Source organism: Hyperoodon ampullatus (assembly GCF_949752795.1).
Source record: "Hyperoodon ampullatus genome assembly, chromosome: 13".
NCBI classification, from domain to species: Eukaryota; Metazoa; Chordata; class Mammalia; order Artiodactyla; family Ziphiidae; genus Hyperoodon; species Hyperoodon ampullatus.
The window spans coordinates 25,901,789-25,926,519 of record NC_136926.1 but is presented as its reverse complement, the minus strand read 5'-3'; the positions used below and the strand labels follow the sequence as shown (position 1 = coordinate 25,926,519).

The following is a 24,731-nucleotide window of genomic DNA, read 5'->3' as shown; positions in this document are numbered from 1 at the left end:
GAGTGACTGCGAGGGTCCTGATGGAGGGTGACATGCACCCCCAGGACCTGGCTGGGAAAACCCTCCCTGCCGCGTGTCGTGTTCCTCCCTTCTGAAGCCCTCTGTCCCCGGGGGAGGCTGTGCCGCCTGCCACTAGGCAGAGGGCATGGCTCGGATGGGTGAGTGGTGGCAGACAGCTTGACAGCCCCGTGGATGCAGCCCTGGCTCCCCTCTGCCTCAGGACACTGCCATGGGGGCCACGGGTCCGTCGGGACGAATAAACAACCCAGAGTTCACGCCGGTCCTGGGGCTCCTGTGCTTTCCTCATCCTGCGGGGTTTGCAGTACAGAAGGTTGGGTAGGGTGAGGGCTGAGAAGGACCCCTGTCCTGCTGCACCCACCTCAGCGGGGTGTCCCTGGACATCAACCTTCTGGGGACCCACCTTGACTTTGGCCACTGTGAGGCACCAGCTCTGGCCTGGGCTGACCCTACAGGCGAGGGGTTCATCCTCACTGTTCCTCTCCAGAAACAACCAGGGGCCTGCTGGGTGCAGTCCAGACCCCCTGGAGGGGCCGTGTTTCCCCCCAGCCTGGGATTCGCTCCGGATCAGGGCAGTTATAAGAGGGACAGAGGGGCACCTCCCCCCACCCCATCCTGCACGGCTCCATGCCTAACGGGAGGCCTGGCACTGCGAGGGCTCACAGGGGTCCCAGCAGGTCCCAGAGACCAGCAGTGGGGTCAGATGCCCTGCAGAACTTGCCCGCCTGCCAGCGTGACAGTATACTGCCCACTCGAGCTGCAGAGCCCGGCCTGGCACCACCCCCCCAGCCCCACCTTCTCTCTCTGGATGTCACTCTTGATCTGGGAGATCTTGATCTTCATGGCATCCAGCTCCTCATCCAGCACCAGGGGGATGTTGGGTGCGGCCTCCGAGTCGTCTACTGTCTGGAAGCTGAGATCCGTGAGCGGGATGTACCATTTGCAGTCGTATTGCTGGGTTTTGCTGGGTGGGGGGAGGGGCAGGTTAACAGGCTGACCACCTTCCTTTGCTTAAGTCACTGCTTTCGACTCTGGGGAACCCTAAGTTCATGGCCACGAAGTTTACCTGACTTTCAAACTCTGCTCATGGTCCCTGAGACAGGCTGGGATAAGGCCACAGGCAGACACTGGCGACCCAGCCTCGGTGATCCCTGGGGAGGGGCATTTTGCACGTGTGACCCAGGCCCCACGGGTCTGACAAGCCCTCATCCACCCTACTCTGTGCTGACGGTGGTGGCTCATAGACTCCCTGACGCAGGAGACCACCTAGGCTGCCAATGACAGTCAGGAGAGGACTGCAGACACGTCCAGAGCTGTAGAGTTTGAGGGGCTACAAATCTACCTGGTGTAATCCCCCCTCGACAGATGGGGAAACCAAGGCTCTCTTCTGATTAAATCCACTCAGCGTGGCGATGGCAGAATGGGGTGAAGAGCCCAGTTCTGGTTCTTCCCAACGTGACCTTCTTTCCTCCATTCCAGCTACTGCCTCCCCACTCCCCCGGCCCCCCACTGCTGCAACCTGTGTGGTCTGATTCCTGGGGGTTTGGGTGGGGTCTGCAGGCCAGTGCTGAGAATCACTTAGAAGCCACCATGATCTCAGGAAGACAAAATGTAGGGATCACCTAGTGATGCCCTCCGAGGACAGGGTAGGGGCAGCCAGTGTCCATCCCCCACCTGCACCAGACCCTGCAGCCCCCTGACCTGTCTGGGTCACGACATGACAGCCCCCCACTAGCACCTGAAGTCATAGTCAACAGCCTGGTCACCCACCCAGACCCTGAATGTCTCCAGATTCCTAATGATGAACTTTGACCTTGAGCCTGGCATCACGTCCAGTTGGAAACAGAATGTAGCTTAACGAGAGCAGCCTGGCAACAGGTTACGACCTCTCGAGGCTCACTGGAAAGAACACCAGGTCTCCTACTATAGAAACCACCCCGTACCCCGGGGACCCTCCTCTCGGCCGGGGCCGCATGGTCACTCACCCTCCGCTCTGCTTCTTGAGCTTGGTGCACAGGAGCAGGTCAGTGAAGAGGAAGACGTGCCGCAGCTTGCGGGCCCCCTCCACCAGCTCCACCATGAAGCTGTCCTTCAGCAGCTGCCGGTGCTGGGGGGGTGGGGGGGCTGGTCAGGGCAGGGGCAGCCTGGGCCTCCACTCCCCCTACCTCCAACCCTTACACTCACTTTCCAGCGCTCCTTCCACCTCATCCGCCCGCAAACACACACGCCAAACGCCTTGCTCTTTGTTCATCAAAGTTCCCAAGCCCCAGACAGAGTCACAGCCACTGGCCTGGAGGCCGGAGGAGACACTGCAGCCAAGGCGACGGGAGAGCCCCTCTGAGCAGGGCGGCCCATACATCCTCAGGACAGGCCTGGAGACCCAGGCAAGACGCTGGTCACGTGGAGAGGGGACGTTCTCGTACGGGGACCGTCAAGGCTCAGGTAACAAGAGCTTGGTGCTCGGCCTAGAGGGGACTGCCTGGTAAGGGGGGAGGAGACAGGCCGGGAGAACTCCGAGAGGGGCAGTCACGCTAAGGGCTGGGCCTGGATCTGAGGGCATCAGGAGGCTGGGCAGGGGTCCCCCAGCTGGGATCCCACATTCTAGTCCTTCTGAGGTCAGTGACCACTGACAGGCAGGGGCCCACATAGGGGTTTTACACCTCTGATGCCCACCCCTGACCCTGAGGCATCCTCGAAGGAGCAGGGAGACTAGAAACACCAGTCCCCAGCAAGCCCTGTGCCTCTCTGCCCCTGGGAGCTTCATCTGAAAGACAAGGGATGGTCCCATGGCTCACAAGTTTCCAGGGCACATGGAGGTAAGTCAGCTGACAAACAGTGCCCGCCACCTCATCCGGGCTGGCGCTGTGCTGTGCCAAGGACACAGAGACAGGATGAGAGGCTGCCCCACACACGCCCCGGGTGTGCTGTGCCAGCACGTGGCCTGTCATTGGATGTGACCCTCCTGTTGTGGGTGAGTCCTCATGCCCACTTCGAAGATGAGAAGCCTGAGCCTCAGGGAGCTCCACCATCCACCCCAGGCAGCACAGGGAGAGAGCGGGGACACTCAGGGGTCTGTGCCCAGGAGAAGAGACCAGGTGCTCACTGGGGACCCTGCCCTCCTGGCCTCAGGGAAGGCCCCCCAGAAAGGGCGACTCCCCACCCCTCTCTGTGATGGCCTGGGAAGGGTCCGGAGGGTCAGGCACACACACCACAGGGGGCAAAGACCCATAGCGTCTCCCTACCCCTGTCACCCACCCCCCCAACAGGTCTGGGCACCTGGCTCCACTGCCACCTGTCACCCGAGGTTCTTCTCAGGGAACCTGTGCCTCCCTGAACTCCCCCCACACTCTCAGCAGGAGCCCCCCAGAAGCAAATTCAGCTTGGGCCAGGCCCCCCAACACTCCCACATCACCATCATGCGCAGCTCACTCACAGCAGCTGGCCACGGAGACTGGATGATTTACATGGGAACTGCCAGTGCCAACCAGACCATAAGTGGGAGGGCAGGAGGGCTGCCCACGTGCCCAGGCCGTGACCCATCGTCACTGCCCTCCCCTGCCTGCTGTGGGCATAGGCAAGCCCCGCGTCCGCACCCATGGGAAGCACAGAAGCATGTGCACCTGGAAACACGGCCATGCAGCACTGGGGACCTGGGCAGCCTGACTGCGGGGTCTGTGCCGCGGGGCAGGTCCTGGGACACTGAGGTCCTCGAGGAATGCCCCCTCGGCAGGGACACGGCAGATGGTCTTCCAGCCCAGGAGGCAGGACCAAGGGACCTTCTGTGAGGGGGGGACTGCAGTCCTTTCTCCACACAAAGGAGCTGAGCTTCTGGCCATTGCCAGCAGAGGGCCCCCGACGTCCAGCTCAGAGGTGGATTCATCCCCTCTGTCAGCAGGTCAGAATCGTCCAGGGTCCCAGCCCTGATGGAGCCCCCTGCAGGCCCTCCCCTCCTCCCCGCTGGGTCCTGCCGCTCACAGGTTCATCCGAAGTCCCACCCCAGCCACCAACTTCATCCTCCAGAGGCCACCAGCGTCACCCTGGCATTTGTGGCAGCCCGTACAGCCACCCATCCGTGTTAGCAGACACGGGCTCAGAAGGCAGCCCTGGGGGGCTCTGATGGGTGGACTCAGTTGCCAGGCCCCTCCCCATGCACCCCTGTCTGTGCACATCCTTGTCTTTCCAGGAGAAGCCCCCCACCGCATGACGTTCTGATCTAAGCCTTTCTCTGTGCTGCACCCCGTCTCCGAGGGCCACACGAGGTGCACAGCGTGGGGAGTGGACGGTGTGGCTGTCCTCTGAGCACAGTAGGACTTTCTCACCACCAGCTTCCCCATCGTGGCAGATGTCCTCCCTCCCAAGGAGGTCCCAGGCCTCACTTCTGAACCCCAGCCCACCCTGGGGTCCTGCAGTGGCTCAAACAGAAAATGCGCAGCAGATGGGCAGGAAGGGTCTCCCAGCTCCAGGAAAGCAGGGCCCCCAACCACGATACTGGCAAATCCACGAAGGGAGCCCGGACCCTGGCCCAGGGATCAGGCCTCATTCTGTCTCTATCTGTAGACCCCAGCCCCCAGCTCTCGAGGACGTCCCAGGCAGGGGTGTGGGTGTGGATCTGCCTGTATCCTGGTCTAGCCGCCATCTATCTCCCTTACTGTGCTCCTGACGGAGAACCCTGAATAAAGGCGCGTACGACTCAGACTCCCGACCTTTCAGGGTCACCGGCCTTTCTCCCCCATTCGTGGCTGAGGCACCCAAGTGATTCCCCTCAAGGAGCAGACACCACAGGTCAGCAGGACCAGATGCTGGTGGGGATGGGGTGGGCGCAGGTAGAAGCCCTGCCCCCATGAAGCACCGACCCCTACACACTTCCCACTCAGGCGCCCCGGGACCCCGACCATGGGTCCACGGGGAAGGAGGCCTGGGATACAGATGCGGGCTCAAGGGCCTGGCTGACAACTGCCAGGCGACATCTGATTTTCCTCAATTCCTGAAGGCAGCTGCTTCCAATGATCCAAAGAGCAAGGAGGCACTTCTCCCTGGGGAACCTAAGTGCAGCGGAGACACAGGCGCAGACTCAGCACCCACAGAAGGACTCGCACAGCTGCTTCCCAGGAGGGCGGTGCTCTTATAAAGGAACTGCCTGCGAGAGAGCATGGTGTCCCAGGAGGGGAGACCAAGCAGCACAAACCCAACAGGGACAGGAGTCTTGGTGGAAGCAAATCCTGAGTCTTGTGAGACCGTGTGAACTGCTGACAAGGGAGGCCGAACACTCAGGTACCACTTCCCACACAGGTGTGGAAGCACAGGGCTGAGAGCAGCCTGCCCGCCAGCCCCGAGTCCTGGCGGGTCAGCCTCGGCGCCGCCGAGCACCTGGCACACTAACGGGAAGAGGAGTGGCTCCGAGCGGCAGCTACAGTAAGGTTTGCTGCCAGCCCACGTGTTGCTGGGCCATACGGCTCCTGTCCCTGCACGAGACCCCAGAGGCCGCGGGTCCGCACCCCCGCCCCGCCCCACAGTGCCGCTTCCAACGAAAGATGCTCACACTAGATGCCGCCCCTGACTGGCACACCTCTGCCATCTCGCTGCAAGCTGCCTGGCACGGGGCTGGGCCCCCCCGGGAAGGAGCGGAGGTGGCAGGGGTGGCGTCTGAGCCCCTCTGTTCCACACCCTGTCATCTACGACGTGCGGAGAGATGGAGACTGGGAGGGGCTGTCAGGGAGGGAGGGAGAAGGGGAAGGAGAGTCCTCCTGGCCGAAGAGGTCAACCACGTTCGTTCTCCAGCTGCAAACACAAACCACACCCCGCTCCCCTTCATCCCCTTTTAAGTCCTTAAACCCACTGTTAACTATATGTTAATGAAAGAACACTCAAGAGGAACCGAGTGGTCCCCAGGCACACAAATGCCATCCTCCTTCTCACCGGTCTCCTTAGCTGGGGACCCTGATCCGGCAGGGTGTGCGGTGCCCGGGACATAACCCCCCAAGTGAGGCCTGCACCCCTAAAACCACACCCCGATGCCCTGCACACTGGCCTGGGTTCACCCTGCCAGGGTCAAGGGCCCCCAAGTCCAGGCGTTTCTGTGTTGGGCTGAGCTGTGCGGATACAGTGGGCCCCATGCCCACCTCTGCTCGGCCACCATGCTCACCTCTCCCTTTTTCACGGTCATGGACTGCCGGCGGGGCGTGATCTCCTCGTTAATGCTGGACAGGAAGTTCTGCGAGATGCGGAGGGCGTCTTGCAGCAGCAGGTGGTCGGGGTGGCCAGAGGGGGTGTGTTTCAGCAAGTCCTGCATCGGACGAAGGATGGAGTCAGAGCAGCCCCGGCATCTCTGCTGTGAGAGCCGCAGACATGCTGGGTGTGACCTGGGGCCACCTCTCACCATGGCCTGGGCCATGCAGCAGCACTCGTGCGAGCACTGTGCCGGGAGCGGGCCCCTAACGGCATCCCACAAGCCTATGCTGCTTGCACGTTGCAGAGAGGGGCTCCACACTACAGGTCTGGGGCAGGTTTCTCTACCCGGGCCCTGGCGACATGCAGGGCTGGTTTTGGTGGGGGCTGTCTGGGCACTGGAGGATGCTGGCACCATCCCTGGCCTCTGCCCACTCGATGGCAGTGGTGCCCCCTTATGTGTGGCTGTGACAAGCAAATATGCCCCTGGACATTGTCACAGGTCCCCTGGGGCAGAACCCATCCTGGTCCACCAGTCCGTGTGAGGTCAGGAGAAAGCCCCTGACCTTCCCGGCTCCTCCTCTTTTAGATCAGAGCCTGAGAATCCTTCTCTACTGCGAATGCACGTAATTTGTGCTCAAAGTCTACCGCTTCCTGGTTCAGAGAAACAAAACCCTCTTAGCTCCCAAATCCTACAGCAAAGAGAAACTGGGGAGATGAAATAAGCTCAGGGGAGGCTCTGGTGTTGGGGATCCCAGCCCCCCCACAATGCTCCTGGTGGTTCTGGTTTCCCCCTGCCAGGCCTGGGCTCATCGTGGTGAGGGGACCAAATAAAGGGTCTCCAGGACTCTGATGGGCCACCGGCCAGAGCCTCCCAAACTGCAAATCTCAGCTTATCTCCCTCCATCCAGGAACTCTTAGTCGGAGGATGGTAAGAAGTTATGAAACGTGCACTGGATGGAAAACCACACAGCTTAAAAATGAACGAGGCAGAGCTGTTCGGGCCAAAGTGGGACAACTGCCACAATATGACATGAAGGGGTAAAAAGCCACATGTGGAATGGTATGCACAGCACAACACCGTCTGAGTGATTTAGAAAGATGCCACGTGTGTCAAAATAAAGATCCTTGTGGTGGTGGCTCCTTTGTGGGGAGGAAGCAAGACAGGAAACGGACACTTCAAACACTTCTGTGACTTGGTTGTACATTTTTAAAAAAATGCGCGTGTCGGGCTTCCCTGGTGGCGCAGTGGTTAAGAATCCACCTGCCAACGCAGGGGACCCAGCTTCGAGCTCTAGTCTGGGAAGATCCCACATGTCGCGGAGCAACTAAGCCCGTGTGCCACAACTACTGAGCCTGCACTCTAGAGCCCACAAGCCACAAATACTGAGCCTGCGCTCTAGAGTCCGCAAGCCACAACTACTGAACCCAACTACTGAAGCCCACGCGCCTAGAGCCCGTGCTCCGCAAAAAGAGAAACCACCGCAATGAGAAGCCAGTGCACCTCAACGAAGAGTAGCACCCGCTCGCCGCAACTAGAGAAAGCCCGCGCAACAATGAAGTCCCAACATAGCCTAAATAAATAAATAAATTTATTTTAAAAAAATGCGCATGTAAGACTTGCTCTAAATACAGATGAATAGGGTCACCTGGAAGTAGGATTGGGGGCCTTTTTTTCCCTGCTTTTGTTTCTCAGTATTAAGACGACCACTTAATAACGTGCAAGTGACTCCCCACTGCCTTTAGGAGCGGCCCCGCCAGGTGGGACTCCCTGCACACCCTCTCTGCACACGTTCTCCCGGCTGGAGAATGTGGTCTGACCACAGCCCCGGGATGCACCTGCCATTGGTGCCCCAACCTGTGCTATGTGTCCCCGCCGCCTCCCCCGGGAAGCTTCTCCAGCCACAAGCCTCTGTCCATGTGGGACGGGATGCTCCCTACCTGTACCCGCTCTGATGAGGCATCTGGAACACCTGGAGAGCCTGCTGCGTTCCCCCCTCCCACCCCCAGGAGCCCGGGGATGGCAGAGGTGCCTCACTTCTGCATCCTCAGTACAGGTGTGTGGCAGAAAAGGGGGCAGGCGGGCAAAATTGACAGACATCAGCGTCAGCCCCAGGACAGAAGCCAAGAACCCCAGGGCGAGGAGGCCCCGGGCCCGAGGGACTCACATGCAGGACCAGTGTGCTCCTTGTGACCCGGTCCACAGGCTTGTAGAGCAGGGCTGCGGAGAGACGAAGGGTGAGAGAAGGCGGACCGCCCGCCTGCCCACCCACCCTCACTGCAAGGGTGGAGGTGGGGGCAGCCCCAGCCTCCACATTCCCTGGGAACCCCACCTCCCCTCTGCTCAGTGACAAGGTTGAACCCGATGCATTGGAAGGTCGGGAACATGGCTGTGAGCCTTCAGTCTGTGACATCAGTGCCAGGTCCAGGGCTGATCAGAACCCGAGCCTGTGTGGCTGACTCAGCAGCAAGCATTCAAAGGCCTCCATGTCGACAGCCCTCCGGCGTGGGGTCAGGGAGCTGGCCAGCACTCTGGGGAGGAAGCGCCAGCGCAGATCCCAGGCCGGGAGGTGTGGACCAGCACGCTAGGCTCCATGTGTATCCAAGCCTGATGCTGAGATGCGGCTCTTGGTTTTATAACCGTTTTTGGACCCCTGGACGCCAGCAGCATGGAGCCCTAACCGGCCAGGGCCATCCCCGTTTCTCCATGGTGGGCACAGCCCATCACGGGCACAGGCGCTTCATGTGTTCTCACATGTAGGGTGCAGCTCCGCCCGTAACGCCCACGACTAGTGCAGGGCATGCACTGTTATCCCCATTTTACAGAAATGGGGGATACCGGCTCAGAGGGTGGTGTAGCTGTGGCCCCGGCCCACGTCTGCTATTCTCTGTGAGCGTAACTCCTCCCAAGACCCTAACAGCCAGAAACGAGAAGTACCTTGTTGTTCCAGAGCTCACTCTGCCCAGAGGGATGAGGGCAAACACAGGCCCGGGAGCCCGACTACTTGGCCCTGACCCCTGCCCAGACACTCTGAATCTGCGTTCTACACGGTCCTTTCCGCTCTAAACCTGTTTTATCATCTGAAACAAGGGAAGACAAGAGCCTCCTGCAGGGCCGTTGGGACAACAAGATGACACTGTAAATGCCCAGCAGTGCCTGCTTTGTGGGCTTCTGATAACTCCCACCTCTTCCTGGATCCCTGCGCCACCCCCCACCCCCCATTGGTGGCAACAGGTCCTGACCAGTCCCTCCGCACCCACCACGGCCAGCGCTGCTCCCTCCCCATCCCCCTACCCCCCACTACTGGAAATCTGGAGCAGCAGAGGGGCCAGAGTGTGACCCAGCTGGGCGTCCTGGCTGCTCCTGTCTGCTGGCAGCGGCCGCCACCACAGGGGCATGTAGGGGCCTCGGCACGGAGAACTCACTTTCCAGAGAGTTCTTGGTCGTTTGGTCCTTGGCATCCTTGTTGCTTCTGGCTCTCAGGTTCTGCAAAGAGAAAAGCACGTTTTCCACAGGGCAGATTAAGCAGCTCTGATGTGTCAGCGAGTTCACGGTCAGGAACCTTCAGCAGAACTCTCACCCTCCTCTCACCGCTGAGAAGCCCAGATGTGGCAAACCTCAGGGCTGTGTCTGGGCCACAGCCTGCAGAACGGGGCCAACTGAGCACACGCTCGCCCTGGATGACGCTGCTGACGTTAGGATCAGAAATTCTCTATTCTAAGGGGCTGTCCTATGCACCCTGGGATGTTGAATAGCATCCTATGGGTGCAGCAGCACCCTCTCCTCCTGCTGTGACAATCTAAAACATCCCCCGGCATTGGTAAGTGTCTCCAGGGGACAAAATCAGCGCTGGTTGAGAACCTCTGACACAGAGGATCCTGCAAACCAAGGTAACTGGCAACGCCCTTCCTGGGTGCACGGATCAGCTTTCTTGGAGCAGTTAAACAACGTGCAGGGGCTGGTGGGTCAGAAAGAAGAGCACTCGGCTTCGGGGAGGCCAGGGCAGGCCGCTGGCACGCACTCTGCCTCCACCCCAGCCTCCCCTCCCCTGACTCTGCAAACGTCCTTGCCCAGGAAGGAAGCAGAGCTTTTTAGTGGGTGGGTCATTTTTCAACACAACTGTGTCAAAGGCACTGCTGATTTGGTCCAAGGTACCAAGAGAAATGTGGATAAAAGGTCCCTGTGTGCCTGATATAGTCTCTGGAAAGAAGCTGTGGTTAATCCCAGTACGAGACTTCTGAGCGAACAGAAAACACAGCACAGGAATGGGAAGGGGCCTGGAGATGACCTTCCCAACCTCTCAGGCTGTGGGAAACCTCTTGGGACTAGAAAACATAGTGTATTTTAAGCTCACGGGGGCCAAACTCACAATGCACCTTGGTGCCTCTCCTGAGAATTTAGCTCCCCTCAATGACTCCACCATCCGTCTGCCTCAGCAGCTCCCAGAGGGTGGGTGTGTGTGTGTGTGAGGGGGCGTGAGAGCTCAAATCTGCAAAAATTAGGTGCCGCTCACATGAGCCAGGGCAGCAGCCCACGTGCCAAGGGCCCCTGGAAGGTGCGATGAACGTGGGCACCTTGAGCATCTCGGGGCTCTCTGCCTTGAGAAAACTTACAAGTTTGGTTTAACCCCACATTTCCCAAACTGACTAGACTCCGGAAGCCCTTTTCACATGATTCCTGTTACCTACTTATTATCTGGGGAGCTCGAGCTCACAGAACCCATCTCAGGCAACTCCAGTCTGACTGGACACTGCAGCACACCCATTTCTCAGGCCAGTCCTGGGAGACATGAAGGACCACTGCTCCACCCTGTCTGTCCTTGGAGATGGACATCCAGTCCCCATGGCTGAGCTCTGATCCCCCCAGAATGCAACTCCTCACACCTCTAAATGCCCTGCTTCTTCTGTGTCCTTTTGGTTCATTTCACTGTCTGTGTGGCTCTAATTTCTCTGGGTCTTTTTTGAAACATGGATGGAAAACCAAAGTGGATACCACCTGATGGTAAAAGTTTCACAGAACCGGCATTTGGCCGCCCCGAACCCGGTCCTGCTGCTTGTGCCTGGGCCTCGGCTCAGATTCCCACCTGTGCCTGGTTGGTGGGACCACGTGACTCCCGGGTGGTGACCCACCATCGCTTCCTCCCTCCTCTGTAGACACCTGTCCTGGTGGACGTGAACTTGGCTCCATTTAACCATAGCCTGCTCTTAAAAGATTATGACTCTAATTTGTCAAAGTCACCTGGGACTTGGCGCCAGCATTCCAGCTGTTAGGTGTATGCGGGCTGCTAGTTTAATGAGCTAAAGAGAGGAACAGACCCAATGCTGCAGGCAAACCAGGGCAGCTTCAGAGGGAAGTGTGGAGCCAGCCTGCAGCCCTGGGTGCATGTAGCCTGTTACCAGCGGCACCAGGTGGGAAGCAGGGCACCCACAGGCTCTGGGGAACGGTGCGGCACGTTATCACCATGGGAGACGCCGGTGCTGGGACCCACACGGCCCAGCCCCCGTGATAAATTATAAAACAGCACAAATCCCCTGGAACAAAGCCCAGGTGTGACAGTCGGGGTACGATCGTATCCCAGCAAGAGACCATCCCCTGCCGATTTCTAGTTTCCGTTTCTCTTCCTAAAGCTGGGGTTTCACTTGGAGGTCTTCCCACCCAGAATCCTTGTTTGGCGGGGAAGGCAGGTCAGGGCTCTGAGGACTACAGGCCTGGGAAGAAGAAAGTATCACCCAACTGCCACGGGCAGAAGCAGGATGGAGCGGGGCAGGGAGGACCTGGCATGGCCACCAGCCCCCGATGGCTGCCCGTCTTCGGCATCCAGGGGGCTCTTCCGAGGCCCCTCGTGCTAACACTCCAGGGCTTGAGGTTTCAGAGCCCCCGGGCCGGTGCGGTGCCCAGCCTGCAGCTTCCTCCCACGTGGGTCGACAGAACGCACACCAGCCCCATCCCCCGGGCCGGCTGCAGACCCCAGAGAGGCAGAGCACGACACCTCCCCACCTGCTCTCCAACCGCAAGGTGCAAAGTCGGCCTCAGGACTCAAGTGTCGAGACCTCTGTTAATGGGGCAGAACTACGGACACCCCGAACTGCACACAGACAGTGCAAGTCTGTCCGGGGTACCCCAGAGCTGGGCCCTGGCTGCTGGGGAGGCAGGGTGCTCCTCGGGCTGCTCCGTCTGTCTGCTCATGACAACCCACAGGCATCTGGAAACAGAGCTGAGGTTCACAACCAGACCTTAGTTTGCTGTGCCTTGTTCTCCCGGGTCACGGTGTGCCAACGACCAGCCCACAGCCCACCCTTGGGAGATGGAGGGGCGCACCTGTCTGAACAGCGTCACACCTACCTCAGAGATTTCTGCAAACTGAGCGTTGGCCTGACAGCACTTCTCAGCCGTTTCCATGGCAACTCCGTAGTTGTCCACAAAGGCCCGGTACACACCCAGCTGGCTGGCCTGCAGGGAGGAAGGAAGAGAGTGTGGGACTGGTGTAGGGCAGGCGTGGGACAGGTGCGGGACAGGCGGTCTCCATCCCTCTGGGTAACGGGTTTCTGTGCACAGCTCTGGAGGAAGCCCAGGTGCAGCAGACAGTGCAGGGCTGCAGGAAACTCAGCTCCTCCACGCTGTCACTGCCTCCCACCTGCTTCCCCTCCCCACGCGCTAAGCACGCTTCCTTCTTCCAAAGCGACACGTTGAGAAGTGACTCACAGCCCTGGGCGGGGAGCAGTTCTCTTCATCCTCCCACCCCACTCATTTAAATGGGGCCACCAGCAGCAGCTGAAGTTCCAGGTTATCAGTGAACGTGGATGAGCATCTCCAGCAGGTGGGATGGAGCGGCCCCTTCTCATCCTGGCAGCGGGAGACCTCAGTGGACCCATCCCTGGCCTGAGGGGCCACTGCTCTGCTCCTATCTGATCTCTTCAGACATGCAAGAAACACTCAGTTGAGCTGCCCTTGGAGAACAGGGGCTCGCGCTGCCCAGACATGAGCCCAGCCCAGACCTGGTGACGGGGCCCAGGTGTCAGGCTACACATCTGGCAGGTGGGAGACCTCTGCTGCCGGGTGCAAGGCGAGAGGTGTTTGTTTGTCCTGTTCTCAACCAAAGGCATTAATAGAGTGTCTCCTCACTCGGCCTCCTGCTCTAACACTCAGTTGAGTAAAGACTTCCATGGTTAGGGGGAGGTGTCCTGTGTGCAGCCACCACCATCACTGGGCCCCAGGTCACCTCCAGAGGCAGCAGGGAAACCCCGGCCTGGGGTGTAAGGGCAGATGCCGTGACCTGCTGGCCGGGCCTCCCACTGCAGCCGACCAGGAGCGGGAGGCCTGAGGCTTTTGATGATCCTGGTGTTTGGTCTGCATCGAACCTAAATTTTATTTCTACACGCATTTGCATTTATATTGAATTTTGTGTTTCTTCAGATGGCAATCCCAGATGCCCTTGGCACTGTCTGGTCTTCTGGACTCGCTCCTTGAGGGGGCTGCCTGTGGGTCTGGGGGCGCGAGAGAAAAAGCAGCAGCTGGAGGAGGCCCTTCCCGGCCCCGCTGATTACCTGGACGAGTTGCTGCATTCCAGACGCCAGGTTCCCTGCCATCTGGTCGGACCCAGAGCCCTGCCTTCTCCCCCTCACCCCCACTCACTGAGCGTCTCCCACAAAAACAAAGGCCCTGCTTGAGGCACTGTCACCTCGAATCATTCAGACACAGCGCAGCCGGCTAGCAGGAGACACACGATGAATAAGTAAAGCAACAAGTAATATGGCAGATGGCTGAAGGCAGAGCAGGTGAGAACAGCGGGGCTGCTTTAGATACTGTGGTCAGGGCGGTCTCTCTAAAGAGGCAACGTGAATAGAGCTGCAATGAACATTTTGGTACATGTCTCTTTTTGAATTATGGTTTTCTCAGGGTATACGCCCAGTAGTGGGATTGCTGGATCATATGGTAGTTCTATTTTTAGTTTTTTAAGGAACCTCCATACTGTTCTCCATAGTGGCTGTACCAATTCACATTCCCACCAGCAGTGCAAGAGTGTTCCCTTTTCTCCACACCCTCTCCAGCATTTATTGTTTCTAGATTTCTTGATGATGGCCATTCTGACTGGTGTGAGATGATATCTCATTGTAGTTTTGATGTGCATTTCTCTAATGATTAATGTCCATCATCGGATGAATGGATAAAGAAGATGTGGCACATATATACAATGGAATATTACTCAGCCATAAAAAGAAACGAAACTGAGCTATTTGTAATGAGGTGGGTAGACCTAGAGTCTGTCATACAGAGTGAAGTAAGTCAGAAAGAGAAAGACAAATACCGTATGCTAACACATATATATGGAATTAAAAAAAAATGTCATGAAGAACCTAGGGGTAAAACGGGAATAAAGACACAGACCTACTTGTGAATGGACTTGAGGATATGGGGAGGGGGAAGGGTAAGCTGTGACAAAGCGAAAGTGAGGCATGGACATATATACACTACCAAACGTAAGGTAGATAGATGGTGGGAAGCAGCCGCAGAGCACAGGGAGATCAGCTCGGTGCTTTGTGACCGCCTGGAGGGGTGGGATGGGGAGGGTGGGAGGGAGGGAGATGCATGAGGGAAGGGATGTGGGAACAGATGTATATGTATGACTGATTCACTTTGTTATAAAGCAGAAACTAATAAAAAAAAAATAAAATTAAAAAAATAAAAAATAAAGAGGCAACGTCTTAGCCCAGTCCTGAGGGGATATCACTGTTGAACTGTGTCCCCTCAAAATGCATATGTTGAAGCCCTAACCCTGAGCACCTCAGAATGTGACTGTATTTGGAGATGGACCTAAAGAGGTGATTGGGCAAAACTGAAGCCATTCAAATGGGCCCTGATCCAATCTGACTAGGGGCTTTATGAGAAGAAAAGATTAGGACACAGACACAGAGGGACAACCACGTGAGGACACAGAGATGACGGCCTCTACACGCCGAGGAGAGAGGTCTCGGGAGAAACCAGCCCTGCTCACACCTGGATCTCAGACTTCCAGCCTCCAGAAATGGGAGGAGATAGATCTCTGTTGTTTGAGCCACCCGGACTGTAGCAGCCTTAGTAAACTAACACAGGGTCTTTGGGAGGAGAACCCCTTTTATTACCTCTCCTGCCCCCTCTTCCAGGAGCTCACATCTTCCACGTGGTTTTTGAGAAGTTCCAAGCAATTCATGCACTAATCAGAACCCGAGCTGCACCGATAAACCAATGGAGATCACGTGCCCTCCGATGTGAGGCACCGACAGGACACAGCGTCACTGCAGTGGTTTTTTTTTTTTTTTTTTTCCTGCCAGAAGCGCAGAACCTGAATCTATTCCTGAAGAAACATCAGACCCAAACTAGAATGCACCCTTTAGAAAAATGTCAAGGTTGTGGAAGACCAGCAGAGGTTGAGAAACTGGTACAGATGGAAAGAAACCAAGGAGACCTGACAACCACGTACATCTTGTGACCTGGACTGCATCCGGACTCAGAAGGAAAATGGCTACAAAGAACACGATGGCTAACTTGGGAGAGATCTGTAGAAGCATCGCATATTAAATAATAGTATCACTCAACTGTGAACCATCCTCCGATGGAGGACCGTCCTGTGGGTTGCAGAAGAGCATGTCCTTAGCAAATACACGATGAAGTATTTAGGGGTAAAAGGGCAGAGGGATCTGCATTTTATTCTCAAACTATTCAGCATGTGTGCGTGTGTGTGTGGGGGGGTGTATACAAAGGAGAGAGAAAGAGATAAAGATTAAAGATTAAGCAAATGTGGCAAAGTGTTACAATCAGTGCAAAATGTTACAATTGGTATATCCGGCGCACACCCAGTTCTTTGTGCTATTCTTGCAACAATTCAGGAAGTTTGAAATGATTAGAAACAAAAAAACCGAGCTGATAAAAATTCAGCCAGAAACAAAGCCCCCAGATGGGTAGCAATAACCCACAGCCCCACAGGAAGGGGAGTCAAGGCGCCGTCAGGACAGGGCTTCCTAGCTACCAGGTGTGGCTCATGAGTTCCCAGGTGGCAGAGGTACCAGGGCTGGGGCATCACAGGCTCCTCGGGTCCTAAGACTCTCCTAGCTGGGGAGCCTAACCCTGCTGTGCTGATCTGAAAGGGACGGGGACGGTGTCTGTCTGTTCTTGGGGAGACCCAGCGCCCGGCCCTGGCGGCACACACGTGAACATGCAGCACGTGGTTCCTAGGGCTCCACTTCCCACGTCGGCCCCACCTCTCTCCCCATGTCTTTGCGCTGCAACATCTGATACGTGAAGGTAGTTCAAGGACACCAGGGAAACCAGAGGAAACTTTCCAAATTCTGGTGTTCATCAGACTATTAAATTTTTTTTTTTCAGTTTCCGAGTGACTTCAGAGTGTTATTTGGGGAAGAGCGTGGTTGCAGTTTCTGCCCACAACACAATTCTTCAAAGATGTGGGCTTCAACGATGGGGAGCACCTGCGTCAAAACACAGCCTTCCGCTCTCTGGCCACGGGAAAGCGGTCCCGGGCGGGAGAGTCTGCAGCCCGGGGCGGTGGCCAACAGGAAAGCCACACCCGGGCGGAACGCCGGAGCCCAGCATGAGCCAAGACAGGCCGGCGGTGGGCCAGCTGGGCGTCTGGGCGGCCCAGGAGGGCTGGGGGCTGGCGTTCTTTTACCGCGTGCTCTGGGCACTTAGAGAGGGCCCGGTGACCTTGGCCACCCCACCCCCAGAGGACCAGCTTCCCTCAGGAGGGAGTACACTCCAGGGAAAGAGCACAGGAGGCCCAGGCAACCCTTTAATCAGGATTAGCGGTCCTCAGAGGTGGAATCCCAGTCACCCAGGCCTACCCAGCACCCACCTTCGAGGGCATCCCAGGATGGGGGCTCACGGTGCAGGGAGGTGGTGTCTTTGCTGCCCCTTATATAGAGACATGCCCCACCAGCCTCCACCTAAAGAGACTGGCTCCCCCTTTAGACCCACAGAGGTGGGGGCCTCCTCACACATGAACCTCACACTTTGGAAGACAAACATCGATCCGGCAGCTCCATCTCAGAGTTTTCTCCATCATCCTCAGGTCCCTCAACCACCCCTTCTGTTGGGACAAGTTCTACGTTACCCACGTCTCAGTTCAGTGTTCACCCGAGCCTGGTCCCTTCCGCGGGTGGCCTGGCCAGTGCCAAGGGGTCCACCAACCCGCTTCATCTGATTACTAGATTTTCCCAATCCCGTTGACTTTTTAAAAGCCGAATCCTTGGCTCCTCGTGGGCCCCGAGGTCAGCAAATGGCCAGAGAAGGTCCCTGACCTGCCCCGACGGCCGCCTCTCCCTCCCTGTAACCAGGGACCCAGAGCTACGTCTGTCGAATGGACTCCCAGCCAGTTTGGGCCCACTGAGCCCTTGCAGAAACCCTGTTCTGTCATCCAGCACCACTCGCCCTCCAGTATTATGACCCTGAAGGCAGGGGCAAAGCACTCTTCCTGGAGGCAGACAGACCAGGGGTACTGTCTGGGCAGGTGACCTCCTGCCCCTCGGCCTCCTCACTTGCACGGGGTGGAGACGGGACCTGCCTGGTGGGGCTGCCTCAGCTCAGCTGAGACAGGGCACTCGCAGGCCCCCTTGAGCGCCCTGATCAGAGCTGAACCCACTACCCGGGGACCAGACGGCCTCACGGTCCCTCGGTTCACAGCCCGGCATGGCCGTCCCCAGGTACAAACCAGCCCTCCTGCCTTCCTCCAACCTGTCCACAGGACACGTCCTGATTCCTGCAAGGATCCAGGAAGCTGCTGTCACAGTCGCTAGCATTAAACGTGCCTCCAGGTCCCCAAAATGGCTGCGGCGGGAGCTGGGGCCACACGGAAGGCCTGTTCTCACCACTTCCTCAGCTAGGGACCCCCTGGGGACCCAAGGGCTCCTCTCGTATGACCCTGACTTTTATTGAACAGCCTTCCCTCCCCAAACTACTTTTTTTTTTAATTCTTTTTTTTTACATCTTTATTGGAATATAATTGCTTTACAATGGTGTGTTAGTTTCTGCTTTATAACGAAGTGAATCAGTTATACGTATACATACGTTCCCATATCTCTTCCCTCTTGCGTCTCCCTCCCTCCCACCCTCCCTATCCCACCCCTCTAGGTGGTCACAAAGCACCGAGCTGATCTCCCTGTGCTATGCGGTTGCTTCCCACTAGCTATCTATTTTACGTTTGGTAGTGTATGTATGTCCATGCCACTCTCTCACTTTGTCACAGCTTATCCTTCCCCCTCCCCATATCCTCAAGTCCATTCTCTAGTAGGTCTGTCTTTATTCCTGTCTTACCCCTAGGTTCTTCATGACAATTTTTTTTCCTTAAATTCCATATATATGTGTTAGCATACGGTATTTGTCTTCCTCTTTCTTACTTCACTCTGTATGACAGACTCCAAGTCCATACACCTCATTACAAATAGCTTAAATTCTTGATTAATTCAAGAGCCTTTAATTCATAGAACCGCAAAAATGAAATAAAGTACAAACCCCCGCTGTCCCCATCTGTGCTTGCCCCTCCAGGCTCTGCCTGCCTCAGTACCCCTGCCCAGAGTCTGAGTCCTGTTCCCAGGGCAGCGGCTTCTTTGTGGTCCAGAGGGGACCAGTCTGGAGACTGGGAACCTTGAGTAAAACTGAGTGGACCCGGAAAGGACCAGAGATATCATTGGGGCCAGCAGAGGGAGGGAAGCCTCGCTTTCACGTGGGGTCCAGCAGTGGTGCTGTGGCGGTGCCCCCTCCCCACAGCCCCCTTTGGCATCCCAGGCAGTAAGATGTGTCCCGGACTCTCTCTCCCCATCGTGCCCTCAGCAGCCTTGCCCGCAGGTGGCACCAGGCTCAGGGAGAGGTCTGGCCCCCGCCCGTCACCCCGTCACGCTCAGGAGGCTGCCGGGTCCCTGCTCCGGGTCACTCACCAGCTTCTGGAAGAGGTCGCCCACGCGCTGCTGGTGGCTCCACTGCTGCAGGCGGGGGAGGAGCCCGTCGTAGAACTCCTTGTGGATCTCATAGAGCTCAGGCACTTTGAAGAAGATGGTCTCGATCTGCTGGCTCGTCAGCACCGGCTGAGAGGTGGTGGCAGCAGCCTTCAAAGGTTTCATGGGCTGGAAGAGGGCACAGGTGATTGGTGGGGCAGCACAGGTGTCAGGGCTTGCCACTTGTCAAGTACATTGTGGTCACGTGACATACATGCTTTTATTTTTTAAATTCCATTAACAATAAAAATTTAAAGCCAGCTTGGTTTGGTACCCGAGTCTTTCACTGGCATCCACTGCCCCTTGGGGAGGCTCAACCTCCACAGAGGTGGCATGTCCTGCCTGCCCACAGGTGTGTCGAGGATCCTGGGAGGGTGGGCTGCTCCCAGGCTGACCTGGGACCTGGGACGCATGAGCAGAGCTCGCCAGGGTCCATCCTGCCCACTCAGCCCCTGCACCCTCCTCACCAGCAGCAGTGCCTCCAGGTGGCTCAGGTAAGTCTCCTCGCTAGCCAGGATTCCAGACAGGACCCATTTCCTCATCTCTGAGCCCTTTTCCAAGTCCAGCTCACTCTGCAGGAGAAATGGACAAAAGTCAGACCCGGGAGAGGGTGCTTGAGGCGGCCCCCCTCAGAGAGGAAGCCGGCTTGTCAACCTGAGGACAAGCTTCCCGAGAAGGTTCCAGGTGGGATTAAATTAGGAAGGCACGGGGGTCCCGGCATGTCAGCTCGACTGTGGTCGCTGCAAATTCTGGATGGTCATCCAGCTAAGCCAAAGGCCACCCTTGGTCTTGACACCAGGAAACGGGCAGTTTGGAGCTGAGCAGGGCGGGCAAGGCCTCTCTCCACACCTTCTACCCGTGACCGAGGAGCGGCTGTCCTGGAAGAGGCTGAGCCCAGGGGGCGTCGGGCCCCCCACACGGCCATCCCGACTCCTTCTGCAGGTCCCCTCTCCTCTCCCGGTACCTGCCTCGCCGACCTCTGTGCCACTGCCACCTGACCCTTGGACCGACCAGGCCCGGGCAGCACCACCTCCTTCCCAGCCACAGTGGTGGGGCGGGGGGCTGTGGCCACCTGCCCAAGGGAAACCCCATCCCCTGGGTTCAGGGCTTTTGCCCCTTGAACCTGATCTTCTGAGCCTGCTTTCCAGACTCTGGACCTGCATACATGTGGGCTACGGCAAGGTCCCCCCCTCCTTACTACTAAATGCCCCTACTATATGTGGGGTGATGCTCTGCTGCCTTTGCCTCAGAAGCACAGAGCTGATGCACCCCTGGATGCAGATGCAGGGGGTAGGGTCCAAGATGGCTGGAAGACCACATTCCATCCCTAGTTGTGATGGTGTTATGGGGGCGATGTGTCCCTGGTGCCCGAGAATGTGACTGTGTTCAGAGAAAGGGTCTTTAGAGAAGTAATCAAGTTAAAATGAGGTCACTAGGGTGGGCCCTAGTCCAAAATGACTGGTATCCTTCTAAGAAGAGACTAGGTGATCAAAAGGTACAAACTTCCAGTTATAAAATAAATAAGCCCTGGGGATGTAATGAACAGCATGGTGACTATAGTTAATGATACTGTATCATACACGTGAAAGTTGCTGAAAGAATAGATCTTAAGAGTTCTCATCACAAAAACAAAAATTTGTAATCGTGTGGTGATGGATGTTGACTTATGGTTAGTGATCATTTTACAATATATACATATATCAAATCATTATGCTGTACACCTACAACGAATATGCTATATGTCAATGCCTCAATATAAAAAAGAACAAGAGAAGGAGATTAGGACACAGACACACAGAGCGGGAAGACACAGGGAGAAGACGGGCATCTCTAAGCCAAGGAGAGAGGCCCCGGGAAAAACCAACCCTGCTGACTTCCAGCCTCCAGAACTGGGATAAATCAACCTCTGTTGTTTAAGCCACATGGTCTGTGGTACTTTATTACAGGTGCCCAGGAAACTAATACAGATGATGATTCCAAAGGCAATGAAACTGCTGTTTTCATCGACTTCCTGGCCACACCCCTCGCTTGCTCCTGGACCACCAAGGCAATCTGGTGTCAGGTTGGCCATGCCCATGGCCTGTGCTCCACCAGGCTGAGGCTGCCCTCCCTCTGCCCGGCCTGTGCTGACCGGCCTCACTGTAGTCTGAGGGAGGCGCCAGACGGCTGGGGCCCTGTGTCCAGAGAAGGGGACGTAACAGCCCTGCGCTTTCCGTCATTGGTTTCCCAGGCTGTGGGTGAATGGGAGACAGCTGTGTGTGCACACATGGGGGACAGCCATCAGATTTTTGGCTTAGAGCCACTCCGGGGAAAGGACACCCACGTCCCACACCACAGCCCCCGTCCAGACCACGCTGGGCAGCGGCTCCAAGGGTGGGAGCCTCTGGGGCACAGCGCCCGGAACACACAGGTGCTCCACAAAGACTCACAGAATAAACCAACCAATGACAGGATCCAGAACCGCTGGCTGGGCCCTGGCTTGGCCGCATCTTTACGAAGCTCCAAGGGCCCCTCCAGGGAACCCCTGTCCGTGAGACAAGCGGGTCCTGGGGTCTAGGACCATCCATGCAGCCTGCTCTGGGCCCTCAGTGCCACCACTATCAGCACAGATGTGCAGGGTGAAGGGATCCCATCATCTCCTCTCACCTCAGACCACAGAGGCCACGTCGCGAGCGGAGGTGCCTCGGGGAAGCAAGCTCCCAGCGGACCCTGCACGTGCCTCCCAGCGGGTCCAGAGTGAAGGCTCGTGCGCCCGGCAACAACCCCACTACTGTGAGCACGGCCAGTGGGGCTGCTCCCACCGCCGCAGCCTGGAGAGCCGGGCGGAAAAGGCACGTAGGCAGGACAGCGTCCCGCCCAGCTCTCCGTTCCAGAGGGCGCAACCAGCTCAAGGGAACGTCTGGGTGGGGGTGAGGGCACCTCTCCTCAGACTACAACCTTCTCCTGAGCCTCAAACGGGCCAGTGGCAGCAGACAGGGACGGCTTGGCTTGGATTGGACACTGGCCCACCCCACCCAGAGGAGAGAGGGTGGAGGGGAAGTGCAGAGAGAGAGCAAAGGCCAGGGCGGGGACCAGCGATGTTTATGACCCCACCTCGGCACGTGCCAGTGCTGTGAAGGGCGCGTGAATGCACCCAGTCCAGACGGGAGACCGCGGGAGGAAGCTGGAGGAAAAGGGCGAGTGGAAGAAGGAAGGAAGGAGGCCTCCTCTCACTGCTGCCCGGGAGGGGAGAGGGCAAGGCAACACAACCCTGAGGCTAAAAGAACAAATAAAAAATAAAAAATGAACTGGGTGTGGCAAAACAAGGTAGGGAAGCTGAGGGAGGGACCCAGGGGAACAGAACTGCCACCCGCCAGCCAGCTGCCAGGCCCACCCCCACCCTGGGGTCTGGGGTGATTGGGGCGCAGAACCTGGGCCGTGAGGGCTGGGCTGCTCCTGGCTGGGATGTGGTGGTCAGCACAGCTGCAGAACAAAGGACACCGCTTCCCCACAGGATGGCAGCCGGGGGTGATGCCCAGACCCTCATCCTTATCCTGACACTCGCTGGCTGGCATTGCATAGTCATGGGTCCAGGGGAAACACTGACAAGACTGGCAGGCACCTCTGAGAACGACCAGGGATGGAGAATGTCACTGACGCTCAGCTCTGGGACAGCCTCAGTCACCAGGATCTACCCTACATGGCCACCTGCATCCTTTCCACAGTGCCCCAGGCAAGGGGGGGGCCTGGCCTCTGCTGACCCCTTACCCACCCCTGGGGACGGGTATGCACGGAGCTGACCTGCACCCCAGGAGGTCACCGAGCCCCCAAGTTGCCATGGAGTCCCCAGGAAGGTCCTCCTGACAGCTCACTGCTCAAAGGGCCCAAGCTCGGCAGCCGGGGATGAGCCCCACCCGGGAAGGTAGGGACGGAGAGGGATGAGCAGGGACCCCTCCCCTGGCTGATGGGGATGAGGCAGCTTTGACCTCAAGACCACCATGCTTTCTGTGGGTGCTAGAAAGTGACAGCTGCATCACCTTCAAACCCATAATCAAAGATGAAAGAAGGAAGTCTCACTGCAGAGCTGACGGGGGACCCAGAAAGTCAGGGCTGTGCCTGTCTCCAGGGGAGTGAAGGGTGCCCACCCTGGGGCTCCAAGCACCTAACCACAGGGCTTCTGGAACAAAACAGTGCAGCCCTCCTCTATTCAAGTCCCCATCTCACCCAGGTGCTTCCTGACACCTCTCTGGGCCAGGTGGCCTGCTGGGGACTGGAGCCCCCAGGCCTGACAAGCAGGTGCAGCCTCTTGCCTTGTGTGTAACGTGAGAAATGCCTGTGGGCTCCACGAGGCAGGAGGGGGTGAGTACCTGGACCTGGACAGGCTCCACAGCAGATAAGCCCCTCAACTGGGGGCTAAAAGGGGGGGGCAGAACCCCAAGTCAGTGTAGCAGGGGTCTGAGGGCAGGAGCCCAGGGAGAGGTAGGTGGGCATCCAGCTGCACAGAGCCTGGGGCACAGGGAGGGCATAGCAGCCTCCTTAAGGGGCCTGAAGTAGAGCAAGGTCGTGAGGGGGGAAGACAGCCCTCAGGGACCATAGATGGACAGGGAAGACGGTCCAAGTTCAGGGCTCAGCCGTAAGGATGCTTGTCTGTACCAAGTGACACCCACAATGCAGGAAGAAAGGGGATGCATCAAAAAAAGGCAAGGCAGTTGAGGGAAAGACTGTCAGCTGAGGGGTCGGGAAGGCTTCAGATCTGGTAGCTGTATGGTCTCAAGCAAGTCACTTTGCCTCTCTGAACCTCAGTCTCCTCATCTGTAAAATGGTGAAACTGGCTGTTTGGTAAGAAGCTCCACGAGGGAGGTATGCATTACACATGGGCTCCCCTCCCACCCCCGTTTCAGGACGAGAAGACTGCCCAGCAAGATGGTCTTCAGAAATCAAAAACGCAAAAGAAAGAAGTAGTTTTGCAGCTAAGGCACCAGCCCAGCGGAGAGGCCACTGCAGTGAAAAGATATGCTTCCAGCCACAGGGAAAAGCAGAGTCCTCTCACTCTTTCTCTTTTTTTTTTGCTGCACTATGCGGCATGCAGGATCTTAGTTTCCCAACCAGGGATCAAACCCGTGCCCCCTGCAGTGGAAGCACAGAGTCTTAACCACTGGACCACCAGGGAAGTCCCTCTCTCTCAGTTTTTTTTTTTTTTTTTTTTTTTTTTGCGGTATGCAGGCCTCTCACTGCTGTGGTCTCTCCCGTTGCGGAGCACAGGCTCCGGAAGCGCAGGCTCAGCGGCCATGGCTCAAGGGCTCAGCCGCTCCGCGGCATGTGGGATCTTCCCAGACCGGGGAATGAACCCATGTCCCCTGCATCGGCAGGCGGACTCTCAACCACTGCACCACCAGGGAAGCCTCCTCTCTCTCAGTTTTAAACTCAGAGTGGAGATTACCCAGAAACAAGCTAAGCAGAAGGGGGAAGGTGTCTGTCCTCAGGGACAGTGGGACCAGAAAGACAGAGGTGCCCCAAGGACAGGACCCTCTCAGACCAAAAGGAAAGACCCCGACAGGTCAAAGGGGTGCCCGGCTGGGCCCTAATGCACC

General features: G+C 57.4%; 1 protein-coding gene across 2 annotated transcripts in view; it reads right to left on the bottom strand.

Annotated features, from left to right (window-relative positions):
* Positions 1-24,731, bottom strand: part of BCR (BCR activator of RhoGEF and GTPase) — a gene marked incomplete at its 5' end in the record, with an annotated part of 97,269 nt that overhangs the window by 22,850 nt on the left and 49,688 nt on the right. For both annotated transcript variants that reach the window (XM_079717608.1, XM_079717609.1), the window contains 8 exons: positions 814-982; positions 2,004-2,125; positions 6,161-6,301; positions 8,352-8,404; positions 9,610-9,670; positions 12,527-12,634; positions 19,105-19,290; positions 19,629-19,733. In XM_079717608.1, coding sequence (XP_079573734.1) covers positions 814-982; positions 2,004-2,125; positions 6,161-6,301; positions 8,352-8,404; positions 9,610-9,670; positions 12,527-12,634; positions 19,105-19,290; positions 19,629-19,733 — 945 coding nt within the window. The remainder of the gene's footprint in view (positions 1-813; positions 983-2,003; positions 2,126-6,160; positions 6,302-8,351; positions 8,405-9,609; positions 9,671-12,526; positions 12,635-19,104; positions 19,291-19,628; positions 19,734-24,731) is intronic.